This window comes from Hakea prostrata, chromosome 7 (genome assembly GCF_041222555.1).
Source record: "Hakea prostrata isolate BN-2017 chromosome 7, UWA_Hpros_2, whole genome shotgun sequence".
NCBI lineage: Eukaryota > Viridiplantae > Streptophyta > Magnoliopsida > Proteales > Proteaceae > Hakea > Hakea prostrata.
The window spans coordinates 53,334,919-53,353,006 of NC_142606.1; the positions used below are offsets into that span (position 1 = coordinate 53,334,919).

At 35.2% G+C, this 18,088-nt stretch overlaps 2 protein-coding genes across 2 annotated transcripts in view; one reads left to right on the forward strand and one right to left on the reverse strand.

Annotated features, from left to right (window-relative positions):
• Nucleotides 1-2,466: 2,466 nt before the first annotated feature.
• On the reverse strand, nucleotides 2,467-3,204 carry LOC149011371 (uncharacterized). Its single transcript, XM_089162641.1, has 2 exons — nucleotides 2,928-3,204; nucleotides 2,467-2,819 (listed from the first exon to the last, which is right to left on the reverse strand). The coding sequence occupies exons 1-2, from the start codon at nucleotides 3,202-3,204 to the stop codon at nucleotides 2,467-2,469; spliced, it is 630 nt and encodes a 209-aa protein (XP_089018767.1).
• Nucleotides 3,205-4,286: 1,082 nt separating this feature from the next.
• LOC149011372 (endoribonuclease YBEY, chloroplastic-like) overlaps nucleotides 4,287-18,088 on the forward strand; it is a 50,470-nt gene continuing 36,668 nt past the window's right edge. The window contains exons 1-3 of the mRNA XM_089161581.1: nucleotides 4,287-4,771; nucleotides 5,740-5,991; nucleotides 6,072-6,167. Of these exons, the coding sequence (XP_089017707.1) occupies nucleotides 4,337-4,771; nucleotides 5,740-5,991; nucleotides 6,072-6,167 (783 nt within the window). The 5' untranslated portion in view covers nucleotides 4,287-4,336. The remainder of the gene's footprint in view (nucleotides 4,772-5,739; nucleotides 5,992-6,071; nucleotides 6,168-18,088) is intronic.

An 18,088-nucleotide genomic window follows, 5' to 3' on the forward strand; every position in this document is an offset into this window, starting at 1 on the left:
TATTTTTTTTTTCTTTCAGGTAAAGCAATACACACTAATCATTCAAATAAATAGTTCTATTTTTTTTCCATACATCATAGTATTTGACATAGTAATTTCTTTGATTAGAGTATATTAAGATATACAACAATGGAATAAAATACTGCATGAAGCATAAGAAGGGGTGGACCCAGGATTCAACATGGGGGTGAACAATAATTACAAATTTGTTAGTATTAAAAAAAGAAAAATATTTACTTGATAAGGTTATATATAGGAGTGTCAATTTATAGCCCGAACCGTTAAACCGACCGCACCGGCTCGTTATAGCCCGAACCAGCCCGAACTGAACCTTAATGGGCCGTAATTGGGCTGAGGGTTGTGAAGCCCGCACCAACCCGAAACCGAACCACAACCCGTTATAACCCGTTTTGTAATTTTACATTAAATAATATTTGAATCATTATATTACCATTAGATAGTTGGTAGAAACAATTAAAAAAATTAAGCATGAATTCAAAGATCAAATAGTCATTTTATTACTTAATATCTAGGTTCTTGATTTCTATAGAATGGGTGGGTTTTTTTTTAATGAAAATTGACCAATAGCAAATTTGTTTCCATATAATTTTTGTTTTTGTTGTAGGATGCTCAATTGTTTCTTCTTGTTCTTTTTCTTACATACCATAAACCATTAGTCAACCCTATTCCTAAACCGTTAGCCCACACAGTTAGTTAACCTGAACCCAAACTGCACCAAACCGAAACCGGCCTAAAACCATTATTTTGCTAATGGGCTGGGTGTTTTTCCAGCCCGAAACCGTTAGGCCCAGCTTGAAACCGCCTCAAACCTCACCGTTGACACCCCTAGTTATATATAATGATTTTTTTTGTCTAAATTAATTTCATAATATTTATTAGGGATAAATAAGTAAAAATTCGGATTCTTTTTTTTTGGGGGGGGGGGCTTTAGGAGTAATATTTTTAGAAAATTCTAAAATTTACAACCAATTTTGAAAGTAATTTCAATATTTATAACAAATTTTTGTATTAGTTAATTGTTATCTTTTCTTTTTTTTTTTTTTTTTTTTAATGAATAAATCAAAAGAGGCAAGAAATAAATAACCTATGTAAGATTGCAACTTATGTTCAATATTATTTTCTTATAGTTTGATCTTGCATATGTAAGATTGTAACATATTTTCACTCAATTGCCAAAACCAAAAAAGAAAAATTATTTTCACCCAACTTTCTTATTATAAAATTAAATCCATTTGTAAACCTATTATTCCTTTTTTTTTTGTTTTTAGTTTCTTTTATTTTATTTGATTTACAACAAACTTTTCAAAATTCAATATACAGAGTCTCATCTATGGTGTTAGAGTCTAGATATAGTACAAAGTTACAAACTCTGCTATTCTATTGTGTTTTGAATTCTAGGATAGAGTTTCTATTTTGTTGGGTTTGAATTTAATTTGGTGTATTAAAAAGTATACGTTCTCTCACTTCAATGAATCAATCACAAATAAAGATAGATAATTAAAAAAAAATTAAAAAAAAAAAGCAATAAACTTTCATACAATCATGCTCTTCCTCATACGTATTTAGCATTAAAAAGAAAAATCAAGAGAAGAAAAGGAAGAAAATAAACTGAAAAAGAGAGAAAAATCAAAATGCCTCATTGTAGTCCTGTGGAGAATATCTAAGAGAAATGTTTAGCTTTTTGAAATTCAAATATTCCCGAATGACATATAAATCCTCCATCTTTACCTTTAAGCCTCGTCTAGTGGGAACCCATGCCTAGGCATCCAACTCATGAGAGATGGTTATTTTCACCACACTTTGGCCCCTTTTTGGTATCAATCCTCATTCTATAATTCTGCCTCTTTAAAAGAAATGAATAATAAAAATGGTTTGATAGCTTTTGTCCATAATAAATTATGGAATGAAAAGTTTTTTTTTTTTAAATGAAAATTTTTATCAAAAAGTGACAATGAAAATTGAGAATAGATGATTATGATTTGGGAGTGAGAAAAAGAAGAAATAATAGGGTGAACGATTGTTTATAAGAAAAAATGGATCACACAAAATATTAGGTGAACAATTTCCACATAAAATATGAGCATTATAAAAAAAGAACCACAGTTACTATAACTCTCGTGTAATGTCTACTAAAATTTGATTACATCAAATACTTCTAAGAAAAATAAATATTCATATGCTCATCATCTATCCTTATAGGATCTATTTTACAATTTTTTTTTTGGTAAGTCAGAAATTTATTGAGAAGAAAAGCAAGGATTACACATAACATCCTGATTACAGAGATCAAGAAGCCATGGTTCAGATAAGTGCCATACTGTCCGACCTACTAAGGACAGGGCATGCTGGGCTAGGGAATGTGCTACTCTACTAGCATCCCTATTGGTATATCTAAACGACACGTGTAAAGTCTTGTGATATAAACTGTATCTTCTCCACTAGCTGCTATATTTCCATAAGAGGAATGAGTCGTCGATCGTTGAGCAGTTCTATCAACTGAAGGCAATCTGATTCCACTTCACATTGGAGACAACCCTGTTGAAGTGCAAAAGAGATCCCTTCCTTAATTGCTATGGTCTCTCCCATAACTGCAGAAGTGAAAGCTTCATTCTGTGATATGGCAAAGATGGGGATACCATGATGATCACGCAGGATAGCTCCAAGACCTCCAAACTGAGACTTTGTCGGCATAGCTGCATCAGTATTGAGTTTGAAAAGTGGAGCTTGGGGAGGTAGCCAAACATCAGAGACTTGAATCAAGGTACTATGAGCATCGGATGAGATTAACCCTCGATATGCTGCAACAAACTAAGAGTAGGAGTTATGTGCCTGAGCCAGTATTTCCTCTAGACCTTGCTGTCGAAGTCCAAAAGTGAGATCATTACGTGCCAGCCAAATTGACCAACAGATGGAGGAGAATAAAGATAATGTCTCACGTTTTGCAGCTTTTGATGGAAAGATGTTGGTATCCCACATTGTAAGAAGCCGAGGTAACTTCGGTGATGCTACTTCTTCTATTCTAAGGGCTACAGGTGATCCGAACCAAAGAGCTCTAGAACTTGGGCAATCAAACAGCAAGTGATCTACATCTTCCATTGGGTGTCCACACTGCAGGCAACTGGTGTCAATTGGTAAATTCCTCTTTTTCAGAGCTGCACCAGTGCAATCCCTTGAGTATAGCATTTCCATAGAAAGGTATTAATCTTGGGAAAGGATTTGATACTCCAAATTGATTTCCAGTTCGCTGGAGTGACAGTTTCCCATGCATGTACTCTTGAAGTGGATGGGTGTTGTTGGGAGTGAACATTTCTAGTGTTTGTAAGGAAATGATAAGCACTCTTAACAATAAAGACACCATTTTTTGAACCACTCCATTGCAGCTTGTCCTCTCCCTCCCTTGAGCACAATCGAATACGAAGGACCTCCTTTACAATTTTCTTTTGAGTATGTTGCATATGGTAGTTGCTCTGCATGGCCTGCTACATTAGTGATGTCCTAAACCTTATCAATATCAAATTCTCATTTCTTAATCTTTTAGGGCGGCGCCGCAAGCCCGGGGAAAAGCAAAAACCACAGGGGGAGGGGAACCGAGATCAAAAGACTGCTCACAAAACCGCGAAAAGTTTTTGGGACGCCCACACCAACACAATTTTAAATTATGACCCAAGATTGAAATTATAATTGAAATTGATTTGATGACGTACCAACGCCTTAGGGAAGCCACTATGAAGCTACTTGCTTTTTGATAGAGTTATGTAAAATAGTAGAAACAATAATTATACATCAAAACTTGAGTTTTGGAACTTGTATTGCGAAGACCCCAAATTATTAGATCATCTTGACTTTGAGGCTGTTGATGCTTAAAGTCTTGTTAGTGATTCAAAAGTATAATAGATTTACCCTAGAAAGAGCTTCTACAAATAAGAGGGGGCAAGGTGGAGAACTACTTATATGCCCCAAAGAGAGTCGAGCTCTTGACTTCTTATTGTGAAGTTGTGGTTTATACCCAGAATTAACAATCCCTTGGTGGTGATAGGCTTGGGGTTGGTTCTAAATCCAATTGACTTGCTTCGAATTTGGATTGTGTTGTATCATACCTTATTACCCACCCGAAACCGATTTTCTTTAGAATCTCAACTCGGTTGAGTTGTAGATCGAACCGGTTTCTTTAGAACCAAAGCTGAACCGAATGTGCCAGGGAAGCGTGACAAAGATTCTTAAGTCGAAATCGCGGACTTCATGTGCGACTTCGGTTAGATTCTTCAGTTAGTTGCAGAAATCTTGGATAGTTAGCGTTGGTTTCTTGTTCAGCTGAATGCTGCCACGCTTTCCATTTTCTCTCCGCCGAAATCTCTCTCTGTCTTCTCAACTTTGCTCTGTAATATCGGCGGAGACAATTCTCCGCCCGAATTGTCGTCGGTCTTCTCCCGGCATGGCACGACTCCTCTGCCATGTTCTTCCTTTGGCTTTCAACTCGTCCACTAGCAACTCCTTTGCTTCTCCTTCTCTACCCCATTCGGTTTCAGTTTCTTCTGCGTCTAATTCTTTGATATTTGGCCGGGGAATTCACGTTCTACCTAGAGCAGATCGAACAGCTTCTTTGAGAAGAATCAGAGTTGGAGGAATATTCGCTGCAGATAGAGGGTACCGGAAAGTGAGGCGCCACTTGGGGAAGAAGAAAGATAAGGAGTTAGAGCTCAATGTCAGGATTTGCATCGAAGAAGAGTTACCTGACGATCCCGAGATTCTGGTGCGTTTGTATTTGGCTTGGTATCTTTATTACAGGGATATCGAAATGAATAATGTGGTTGGATTCATCGGAGTTTGTGATAACATGTTGTGGAAAATGCGTGTTTTATTTATTTATACGGAAGAAACAGGTTACATTTGCTTTTTGGAAGACGAGGGAAACAAATTTGACATGCCTCTTTCATTGTTCATTTCTTCTGTATCTGTTTATTGAAATGAATAGTGTGATTGGGTAAGAAGTAGTTTGGATTGACATATCTCTTTTTGTTGTTCATTTCTTTTGAGTTTTTTTTTTGCCTTCTTAATTGTTGAAGCTAAATCTTCTTTCATGTTGTTGATAAGAAAACATTGGATGCTGATGCGATATCTGTTTTCTACCTTTGTAGGTTTAAATTCAGATTTTCTTGAAATAAGATGATAGCTTTCAAGATGTAGACTGTGATAGATAATTGAATAAGGTGGGGTTTCTATGCCAAATGTGAAACAAGGAAATAATTGTTTCCTCTTATGTTTTTCTGTGGTCAAGTGCCTTTGCATGTCATAATATGTGGGGCGCATTGAAGGCTTATTAGCTCTACGAAACCATGTGTTTTACTGGATGTTCAACCATGCATGTGATTGCGATAATTTCAACAAGTTTGTTCAACATTCAATATTCAAAGAAAGCTGTATGTACTATGTATGTTAACTGTAAGGTTAACAATGATCTCTAGTTTCATATTTTTATTGTAAAAATAGTGTGTACTGGTCTCCCATGATAAATTGTTTTACCACAATCTGGGCATGTGGACTACATTGGACTTCTTCATGTTTGTGATGATTTAATGACCATATGAAGGTAAAAAAAAGATATTTCATGCATACATTAAAGCAATTTTGTTTGATCTTCCTCCTGAAACTAGTGGGACCTACCTAGCCTTTCATGTATTTTGTTTTATTTTCTGAATGATATCATCCTTTTGGTCACAGAGTATTGCAGAAATGCTCAAGCTAAATGCTCCCATGGCATTGAAGTTAGCATTTGATGGTCTAAAAGATTCAGAGTATAAAACAAGAGAAACTACTATAGATGATGTAGGCAGATATGAAACTGTTGAGCTATCAGTTCTTCTTTGCAACGATGAATTCATTCGAAAACTCAATAAGGATTGGAGGGATGAGGATCATGCTACTGACGTTCTGTCTATGTCACAACATATACCTGAACTTAAGCTTCCAATAGTATGAATTCAATCCTTAACAAAATCTTGTCTTTCCTCTCATATTAGTAAACTGTTTGACATGCTTCATTTATGTTGCAGCTAATGTTGGGTGATATAGTTATTTCTGTTGAAACTGCATCAAGACAAGCAGAAGAAAGAGGGAATACCCTTCTTGATGAGATACGCATCCTTCTGGTTGGTTTTTGATTATTCATTGTGTTTCTTCTGCTTTTATCATTTTGAGGTCAAGTGATCAATCATGTGGATTTGAATTTTCAGCTTTTATGCGTGTGCATGTATTTCTCTGTCCTGGTTTTTGGTAGTTTGTTTCTACTATTTCTATGGGCTGTGTTATTTATCTTTTCTCTTTTTAGGATGTATCTTGATAATTATAAATAACCAAATAATTATTAACTAGCATAATATAATTGCATAATTGTGAGGGATATAACACCAAATAACTATTAACTAACATAATTTAACTACTTAATAGTAAGTGATATATTTGTGGCAAAAGGTCCTTTATACACCCAATTAGGGATGCTCATGTGCTGGTAAAGGTGTCTAATTGGGCCAATTGGATCTCATAAGACCTCTTTTTAGTCTGTGGCTGGGTTGTCTGGGTCTTGAGATTGTTATTTTTGGGTTTATTAATATAATGGGCCTAATTTATAAGTGCATAAGAGAGTTTTTTGTTTGAGTTTTCTAACTTTATTTTCATATAAGGTCTATTAAAAAAGACTTTTAGTCAGTTTAAGAGAATGATTAACAGCCCTTTGGAGCTGATCTGAAGATGATCTGGAAGGACTATGAGTTTTTCATGAAGGACTTTGGAGCTGTTGAGTTCTGTTTACAGGATTTGTATTCCAGACTGAATTTCTTCTCCAGTGATCACAGGGTTAGTTCCTACAATTCTTCCCTCTTCATGGATTTTGTTCATAGCATAAAAATTCTCTACTTTGTCCACGATTTTCTTCTAGTTGCTTAAATTCCTACCCATCTATGGATTTCTGAAACTTCAAATCTGACCATTAGATTTTAATCTTGTGACTATTCTTTTGAACTCTTTTACAGTTTCAAAATTTAACCTTGAAACTGATTCTTGGTATCTCCACTACAAGTTTGATTTCAGTTTAATCAATTTTCAAGTTGAGTTTTCTAAGTTTCATCTCATATCTGGCATATGTTCTGCGTCCTCAATCTCATATTACAACCCACAAACACTGACTTCTCCAATCATTTGTGCAGTTAGTTCTGCCTTGTGCTGGGGATGAGTGAGAATGTACTCTAGTTGTGGTTGCTTCTGTAAGCGTAGAAAGTTTGAGAGTGTACCTTGGTTGCTACCCCTCTTAAGTGAGATGCATCCTTTTCCTAAAAAAAACCCATCATTTGTCTGCATTCTTTTTTTTTTTTGGGTAGATAATTTGTCTGCATTCAAAGTGTAGAATATTAGGATGATGAGGTGCATCCTTCCCATTAAGGACCCACCATTTGCCCTGCATTAAAGTTTAAAATATTAAGATTTTATAGGTGCATGATTTATGTTGACGATATTATGCTCCAGCCAGTGGATGGTTACTCTCTAATTTCCTTATTGCATGGTTGACGAGTGATCTCCCTTGGAAAGTTTCCTTTTTAGTAGATTTAGGAAATTCTGCACTGTGTAATTTTCCTTATTGCTGTAACTCAGTTTAGGAAAGTTTTCCTAATCTGAGATTGGGTTTTATATTATAAATAAATTACATGGGGGAGAGCCTCAATACAAATGAACTGCCCCTCTTTCTCTCCTTTGTCTTCTGCTTCTTCTCCACTCTTCTCTTCTCATTCTCATTGTCCCTGCTGCTCGGAACTTCTAAACATTTGAAGCTGCTACAATCTAAATGGAGGCAAGATGAGAAATACTGCCTTACAATAAAAAAATGAAGATGACAAATAATGTACTGGACCTACCAAGATCTGTGTTTTGTCCACTATCCACTGCACCTACATGACAGAAAATCTTGGTTGCATTCATGAAGTCCTTTATCTATGCTTATTTCAAAAGCATCTGTTGGATCAGTACAGAACGTATTAAATTGATGTTATTAAGTACCGAATCTAAAACTCTCACTCAAATGTTTTAGGGACTGTTGCGTCCAAATCCAACTTGATGATCCACTTGACGGTTGCAACCTGTTCAAGAAAGTGGGCTGACCTTGGTTGATTGGGAAGCTGCCTCCAACGATCAAGTCAGTTCTTGCATACAACACTGATCAAGAAAGCTCTGAACAAAGTATTCACAGAGCTTGAGAATGGAAATTGAGCAATTGTTATCTTGCGAGTCAAGTGAAGGGTTTATATAATTTGACCTGATCAATGTGGATTGTTGGATGATTTGATTGACGTAGATCCCTGGCTTCTTGATTGTTGGATTTGAGTTAGTTAGGCTTTCCTTACTGGGCTGCAGAATCGTATCCCATTCAAATAGGGAAGGTGGTCATGCACCCTGCTCCCTGCTCCCTCGCACATCGAGATTTTCTTTCTATTATTACGAATCTGGCATCAAATATCTCTCCCAGGGCGGATATAGTGCTTAACTGGTGCTCCTTTCTATAACTGTCTCTTAAGCTCCTGATTAGATCCCCCTTTCTCGGGCTCTGTCCTCCCGAGCTTCATTTCTTTCACTGTTATAGACGAGTCTTAGTCTCCAGGTCAAAACGATGGCTCCCTAAGTGCTTGATCTGGTGACACCATCTCCCAATCTAAGTGCTTGATCTGGTGACACTATCTCCCAAGCATCACCAGCTCGAGCACCCCTAGCTCAGCTAGCTTTGATGTGGTGGGTCCACAGAGTTAGGACCAAATCAAACCGAATTGGGTGTAACAGGCATCAACTTTGCCGCCACTAACTCCACTGCTTTGAGCAGTGGATCATCTAGCCCAAGGTTATGCTTCTATTGATACTTTAATGGAGATAGTATGTGAAAAATCTGTGGATAACTTGTTAGTATTTATGAATATTATAAATAACCAAGCACAAAGAAGGAGAAGAAGAGGAAGAGGACAAAATCTACTAGTAGTAGAACTACACTACATGTCGCAAAGAAAGATAATAAATAGAAGACAAACATACCCAAAAGGAGATCTAAGAAATTGATTATTTGATGGAATAAAATGGGGTGGACAGAAAGGGGTGGAAAATGTACTATTTCTAACAAAATCCTAAGAGATGCAAATTTGTTTGGTTTACTGGGGTGGAAGACTGAGAAGATAAGCTTTATTAGTAAAGAGCTTGTATATTGACATGGCACCCACTTAAATGTCTTCAGAATATATCAAATACATCAAATAACTTAAATGTCTTCAGAATTCCATCCATATATCACAATCTCAACTCTAGAGAATAGAATAATAAAATTATACAACCATTAGAAGTTTTATATAAATCATAATTCATAAGTTCATAAGACAAGTATAGAATGATTGATCTTCCTTTGGTGTTGTAGATGTGTTAGGAATAGTTGCAAGTGAAAATCCAGCTGAAACCCATGAAATATCCGGTGAAAAATGAGAGTTCCGACGAGATATGGCGAGATATACGAGATATCAAGCAAGTTGCGAGATTCTTGCTCTTTATCTCGTCTCATCATTTGAAAAAAGTGAGATATCTCGTGAGATCTCAAACCATGGAGAATTGAATCCTTGTTGTAACTTCCGTTAAATGAAGTGGCAATTAACCTCAATATCAATGTATTCTCTCCTGAAATATTGGATCAGAAGCAATCTAGACAATTGCTTGATTATTACACCACAAGTGCATTAGAACAATATTGACACATCTAAGCTCTATTAGGAGGTATATTAGCCACAAAAGTTCATTAGTTATGTGAGCCATGGATGATACTCAGGTTTAGAACTTGACATGGCCGCCATCATCTGTTTCTTGCTCTTCCAAGAGACAAGATTCCCAACAAGAAAAATAGAATACCCTGTGGTAGACCTCATATTGGTTGAAGACCCAGCTCAGTCTACATCAGATGAACCTTTCAACATGAGTATGTTCATGGTCAAAATAAAAGAGACCATGCTCTGGAGTCTTCTTCAAATATTGGAAAATTTTAAAACAGTATTCCAATGAGATGTCCTAGGATAGGACAAAATGACTCACTTCACTAGTGGAAAAAGTAATATTGGGTCACGTGATCATTTGATAATTCAGCTTAGCCGCCAATTGATGATACTTCTCAAAATCTCTTAATAAATCACTGTTACAGCTAGTATTCACATTTGGATCCATAAGCATATTTAATGGTTCAAAAACCCTCATACCAGTCTCTGCAAACAAATCCAAAATACTTGCGCTGAGAGAGACAAGCACCTTTGTTTGATTGAGCAACTTCAACAACAACAACAACAACAATAAGCCTTGTCCCAACTAAATGGGGTCGGCTACATGGATTCTTGCCCTCCAATCAATTCTATTCGAGGCCATGCTAGATACAAGGCCTAAACTATACATATCCTTTCTCACCACTTCTCCTAAGGTTATCTTAGGTATACCCCTAGCTCTTCTAGTTCCTTCAATATGGATTATATCACTTCTCCGTACAGGGGCATTTATAGGTCTCCGTTGAACGTGGCCGTGCCACCTCAAACGACTTTCTCGAAGCTTATCACTTATGGGAGCAACTCCCAGACCAACTCTAATATGATCATTTTCTTATCTTATCCATCTTAGTTTTGCCACTCATCCATCTTAGCATCCTCATTTCTGTTACACTGAGTTTATCTATATGATTCTTTTTAACAGTCCAACACTTTGCACCGTACATCATAGCTGGTCGAACAACGGTCCTATAAAATTTTCCTTTAAGCTTTAATGGAATACGCCGATCACATAAGACCTCGGACGCACCTCTCCACTTCATCCACCCTATTTTAATTCTTTGGGAAACCTCATCCTCTAAATCACCTCTTTTACTTATGATTGAACCTAAGTACCTAAAACAATCACTCTGAGGAATCTCTTTATTGTCAAGTATCACCATGTCATCATCTGCCCGATCATGACTAAAGTTACAAACTAGATATTCTGTCTTTGATCTACTAAGTTTAAAGCCTTTTGATTCTAAAGCGACTCTCCATGATTCTAATTTGGTATTAATCCTCACTTGGGTCTCATCAATCAATACAATATCATCTGCAAAAAGCATACACCAGGGGACCTCATCTTGAATGTCTTTGGTTAATTCATCTATTACCAATGCAAATAGATATGGGCTTAAAGCTGACCCTTGATGTAGCCCAACTGTTATTGGGAATTCATTACTTTGTCCCCCCATTGTTCTAACACTAGTCACCGAACCATCATACATATCCTTAACTATATCTATATATTTACTTGCAAAACTTCTTTTCTCTAGTACTTGCCAAATTAACGCTTTAGGGACTCTATCATAAGCTTTTTTTAGGTCAATAAATACCATATGAAGGTCTTTCCTACATTCTCTATACCTTTCCATAAGTTTCCTAATTAAGTAAATAGCCTCCGTTGTAGATCTTCCCGACATAAACCCAAATTGGTTCTCTGTAACTGTAGTTAAGTGTCTCAAACGGGTTTCAATTATTCTCTCCCATAACTTCATTGTATGGCTCATCAATTTAATGCCCATATAGTTATTACAACTTTGAATATCTCCTTTATTTTTGTAAATTGGAACCACAACACTTCTCCTTCATTCATCGGGATTTTTCCCTGTGCTCATAATCTTATTAAACAACTTAGTCAACCAAACTAGTCTATGGGTTCCTAAGCTCTTCCATACTTTAATTGGGATTTCATCAGGACCTTGTGTCTTGCCGAGTTTCATCCTCCTTAAAGCTTCTTTGATTGAGCAACTTCGAACTCTAAAAAGTGTTTCAACTCTCTAAAGTTTTTGCCTTCAAATTACTGTTGCAAATGTGTCACTGTGTAATGCTAGCAATATCTTTGCTTGTAATAACTATATCATCCACATACGCCACGAAAAATATTGTACCCATATTTGAGAGATGGTAGAAGACAAAAAGATCATTCTCACAATGCAACAACCCAAATTCTGAACACCTTTACTAAACTTACCAAATTAAAATGTGGGGAATTGTTTCGAACCATACAATGACCGTTTCATGTTGTAAGCAATCCACACACTCCCTGAGCAACAAATCCAGGTGGTTACCCCATATATACCTCTCCATGTAGGTGACCATGAAGAAAAACATTCTTCACATCCAACTACTAAAGAGGCCCGTGATGTAAGGTTTGCCTTCTCAATGAACACCCAACATTAACCAATAGCAGTCTTACCTTGCTGTTAAAAGCACAAGACCCAAGTGTTATTAAATGTATGTTGAAGATATGTCTTTGACAATCTATTTATGCTATCTATAATGCCAACAAACTAGATGTCTTGCACCATTATTTTCTGACATTCTAAAGCTTTAATTTGGGATAACTTCAAAAGATGGGAGGAATTGGATGTGAATGTGTTTGAGCAATTAGAATCTTAAGCCTATTGAAGTAGACAATTCTGTGGCAGACAGGAAACCTATAACTTTCTAAATTTTATTGATGTTCACCATGGGCAGTAAAGTTGGTAACACATACCCAAAGGTAAGATTACCCAAGAGTTTAAAAGTAATATATGAATTCACATTTAGGATAAGTTTAGATAACAATAGTTGTATAGGGACCCTATAAGTCCAAAGGTGGTTGAATTTTCTATATCATCATTATTTTTTCTATGAATGTAGATTGAAGAAAAGACCACTGCGTCTTGTGCCGAAAGGGTTAATGTAGTACAGTTGTAACATTCATGCGGATTGACCTTGCACCCTCTATAATAATATTTTTAAAACATGCCTAGATTTTACTTTGTTATTTTGTAGAGACATTGGATCATAAAAGTAATATCTAGATGAATTTGCCTAATGTAATTTGTGGGAAACTATGAAAGGCTGGGGAAGTATCTACTAAAATCGTAGTTTTAAGTCTTTCATGGTTTTATTAGTATAGCAACATTGAAAGTAGAAATATTGTGAACACCTACTAATCGTAATATTCATTATAGTTCAGTAGGTTTTTAATCTTAGCTTATTTCTTGAATGCAGTCTCTAATATTTGTATCATCAAATGTGGTACTTTAAGTGTATTAAAGAGACTTTAAGACTAAATTATTTATTTTTTAAGGTGTATATAATTTTGAAATCCCTATTTAGTTGCAATTTAGGATTACTAAATGTTACAATGGAGTTTGGAATGACCACCAAGGTAGCATACTTGATTTCTATTATAATGATTTGCAATTTAAGGATTTACTTTTAACATATTTTAGTAGTAAAAGTAAGTAGCGTTCACCAAAGGTGATGCTGTCAAAGTTTAATAAGATTTATGCACAAGGACTTGAGAAGCATGGCCTAAGGGTTTCTTATCACCCAAAGATGGAGAGATACTTGAAGCTTTGTGTATGCCACATCAAAGTATATTGGTTGGAATGGAAAACAAATTGGATGTATGTGTTTGTCTTACTGATGGATACTCTTGCTTCACAGTTTTACTTACACTACATACTTATGAGGAGCTATAAATGGTTGGATGGAACACACCCAAAATAAAATGTTTTATACATTACTAGTTTAGACAATTGGTTTAACTCACTTAGTTTTTAGCTTATACAGCACTATGTTACTTGTTTTAGTCAATGAGTAGGAGTTTAGTGGCAGCATATTTATTCAGCTATGAGTCTTAAGTTCAGCATTTGTTTATACCTATATCTCTTTAATGCATAATATTTTGTTGAACATGGTTATCATATGCTAATTGATGTTTGATTGAACATTGCAATGCATATGTTGATTCACAACAACAACAATGATAAGCCTTGTCCTAACTCCCAACTATATAGCATGAACAACATTGATCGTTGCCTTCGAATCAACTCTATTTGAGGCTATACTAGATACAAGGCCTAAGCTATACATAAGCCTTTCTCACCATTCTCCTAAGATTATCTCAGGTATTCTCTCAGTTCTTCTAATTCCTTCAATTTGGATTAAATCACTTCTCTATATAGGGGAATCTAAAAGCCTTTGTTGAACATGGTCATGCCACCTTAATTGACTTTCTTTTAGCTTATCATTTGTGGAGCTTCCCATAAACCAGCTTAAAATTCATTCTTTATCCATCCTAGTTTTGCCATTTATCCATCCTAGCATCATTATTTCTGCTACATTGAGTTAATCCATATGATGCTTTTTAACAGCCTAATACTTTGCAACATACATTATAGCTAGTTGTACGAGGTCCTATAGAATTTTCCTTTAAGCTTCAAATATACGTCGGTCACATGAGACCTCTGACGCACCTCTTCATTTCGTTCATCCTATTTTAATTTTTTGGAAAACACCATCCTTTATAACACCTTTTTTATATATGATTAAGCCAATGTACTTAAAATAATCGCTTTATGGAATCTTCTCATTAAGTTTCACTACTTCATCATCTTTTGTTCATGACCAGGGTTACATGCTAGATATTCTTTCGATGTAATGCATATATTGATAGGTATACTAAAATTTAAGGTAATATTTTCCAATCAACATGGCATTGACCAAAGGTTGTATTTAGTCAAAGATAAAGGTGGTATATAACCAAAGCTTATAATATGACGATTAGTCATAGGTGATATTTAGCTAAGGATTTGATTTATGGTAGTATTTAGGCTAACTGGTGCATGGTGTTTTGCCATAGGGTTTTCTTTTTTTCTTCTTCTTCTTTTTTTTTCTTCTCCTTAAGTGATTTTGTATAGGCGGTTGTACCACATGTGGTTTTTGCATTGGGTTGTCTTGTCATAGGCAGTTTTGCCAAAGTCAGATATTAACCTTAGATCAATTATGGCAGTTTGCCTGTGTATTGGTGAACATGAGTGTTTTCTACTTACACGGTAATTCAAGGTAGGCCAATCCTTGATTATATAAAGGACCTTCAAGAGGGAATGCTTTTTTTTAGATAGAAAGTCTTACATATTTCTCTCTTATTTATACTCTAAGGTTCGTATGAATGATTTATTAATGCTAGTAATGACAGATAATTATATCGTATATTTTTTGTTCAACATTGACTATTTATTGATTGAATCAAGTGTTTTGAGTGATGAAAGATTATGGAATTCATGGCCAAACACCTAAATAAAGGTGCTCCAGTTAGCGTAGCCCAAACAAGCAATTGTTGGGTTCAGGCTTAGCTAACACTGGTGACTGACCCATTATTTAGGTCCATATTCACTTAAGATTTTGGTTAGGGGTATTAGTAACCTTACCCATTGTGAGAGTGGTTAGGGTTAGGAGAATATTATATATTCTATTTAGGTTCCCATAGCCGTCATTTTCAAGTGTGTTTTATTTCCTACTCAGTAGAGCTGAGAGGGAAACACTATGAAAGTTCTAAGGAAATGAAAGTTTGGTGCTTGATTAATGAATGCTCAGAGATTAGGAGTTAGAAACAAACCTAATGGACATAAAGAGAATATACTATTTTTCAGGAAAATATTTGGTTTGATCTAACCCTAAATTGATCTTATACACAAATTAGACTACGATAATGGATTAAATCAAAGGAAGATAACTTTTGTACACACCAATTGCTGGGAAAACCTTAGATTTAATTAAACACTAAATTGGCCCCATACTAAAATTAGAATATGATAAGTAATTAAATCAGAGGAAGTTAAATTTCATACCTTCTCCTCTGTTTGTTGTCAATTTCTTGATCTCTTAAGTTTTAATCAAGGGTTAAACTCTCTTTTGCCTTAGATTTTCTACAACCTTTTCTCTTTGTTCTAGTGGGTAGGAAACAAAACAACCACATGAGAGTGACGACTATGGCGACTCAAAGTGGAATATATATTATTCATCTAACTCTAATCACTCCCATAATGGGTAAGGTTAGCAATACCCCTGAACAAAACCTTGAGTGAATATGGACCTAGATAATGGCCTAATGTTAGTTAACCCCCAAAATGCAACAATCTCCCACTTGAGCTACACTAACATGGACACATTTTCTTAGATGTTTGACTATGAATTCCAAATTGCTTGTTAATCATGACACATTCAATGAATAAAAGGTTAATGTTGAACAATAGTAGAAAATGTTCCTCAGTATGCGGTACATAACTATCTGTCATTACTAACATTAACAACTCTGGTATGAATTCTTTGCAGTATAAATAAGAGAGAAAAGTTCACAACTTTTGGTGATCACAAAAGCATTATCTCTTGAAGGTCCTTTCTCTAATTAATGAATAGCTTACCTTGATTTAACTCGTTGTAGAAAACTTTGATGTTAAAATACTTGGGCAAACCTCCATGATTTATAAGAGGTTAATGCTTGAATTTGCAAAACTGGAATGGCAAAACCACCTATGGCAAGATTGGCTATAGAAAAGCCGTCTGGTAAGACTGCTGTGGCAATATTGCCTGTGGCAAGACTACCAATGGCAAAACTGCTTGATAAGACTGCTTTGTGGTAGAAACCTCACACAAGATTTAGGCTAAATCTCACCATAAATCAAATCCTTGCTAAATACTGCCTATGACTAATCACTATATTGTAAGCTTTGGCTATATACAACTCTTAGCTTTGACTAAATGTTGCCTATGATCAATGTTGCATTGGTTCTTCGACAAATACTACATTAAATGTTAGTATGTCAGTCAACATATGCATAACAATGTCAAAGTAGGCATATAATAACCATATTCAACAAAACATTATATATTGAATATATGAAATCCTGAACGAATGTTGAACCCCTAGACTGTTAAAATAAATGGGCTTCCACTTAATTCCTACTCTTGATTAAAAACATACTACTGTATAAACTTAAAACCAAGTAAATTACTTGAACTAATGGTCCACACCATTAATATACAAAACGTTTTATTGTGGTGTATTCCATCAACTTTTTATATTTCCTCATAAATATATCATATAGCTAAAAGTGCCAGTTGAAATGTCCTTTAGTAAGTTAAACACATATATCTAATTTGATTTTCATTATAATCAACAAGTACTTTGATGTGACATACATATATCCAAGAAAAACTATGAGATGACACTAACCTTAAAAAATCTCTCCACTTTTGGGTGATAAGAAATCCCTAGGCCATGCTTCTTAAGCATGGTACAACATTTCTCAAGATTTTGCTAACATTTTGGTTGTTTCAACATGGTCGAGACGAAACATTGTAGCGAAATATTCTGTATAATGTTTCACAAAAATATTATCAAAATTTTGTCTTTTGACTGTTCTGGCCGAGTTTTGAAATCTTGTATTCCAAAGGGGCTTCTTTGTGAAATCCAGGCCTTCAAACGTCTTTTTCACAAAATTTTGCACATTTTCATTAGTCTTATCTTCATTTCTTTTTCCAATCTTCACCATTCTCCCTTATGTTTTGCTTAAATCTTGGGGTTTCTACCTCAATCTTGCCGGAAAACACGGTGTAGATTGTAGAGGTGTATTGAGCTTGATTTCATCGACATTTGGGTGTTTCTAGACATTAAGGTATACTATTATTTTCTTCTTCTTCTTGAACATTGTGCGTCGATCCATGAACTCACAAGGTCATTTTTTTGGTTGTGTATTATTTTTAAACTTTTTGATTTAAAAAAAAATCTATTTTCCTACACAAAATGTAAAAAAAAAATATGTGATATATAACTTGTATGGTAATTGAATAAATATATGCTTAACTCTATAAAATCAATGGTCTCATCGAAACATTTTTCCACCTCGTAATTATTTTTTTATTTTTAAAAAATGAGTATATTAATATAAAAATGATTAAACATAGGAAACATATGCGTTATGGTTTTGCTATTGTGTTTATTGGTCTCAAATTAGGCTATATACCGAAAATTAGACCAAAAATTTTGCCTAAAACCCACCAAAACACTCAACCGAAACATTGTTGAGATTTCAACTGTCTTAACCTTGTAAAGATACTCACACACCAAGATGAGACAAAATTTTGAACTTTGTTCTCAATTCCTTGTGCATAAATCCTTTATACTTTGACTACCTTTAGGTGAACATTGC

Excerpts from the sequence above, each read along its gene's own strand:
- LOC149011371 (XM_089162641.1), bottom strand. The coding sequence starts at position 3,204 with ATGCTATACTCAAGGGATTGCACTGGTGCAGCTCTGAAAAAGAGGAAT. Across the intron at positions 2,820-2,927 it reads ATCTTTATTCTCCTCCATCT|CATATCGAGGGTTAATCTCA; the intron begins GTTGGTCAATTT and ends AGTTTGTTGCAG.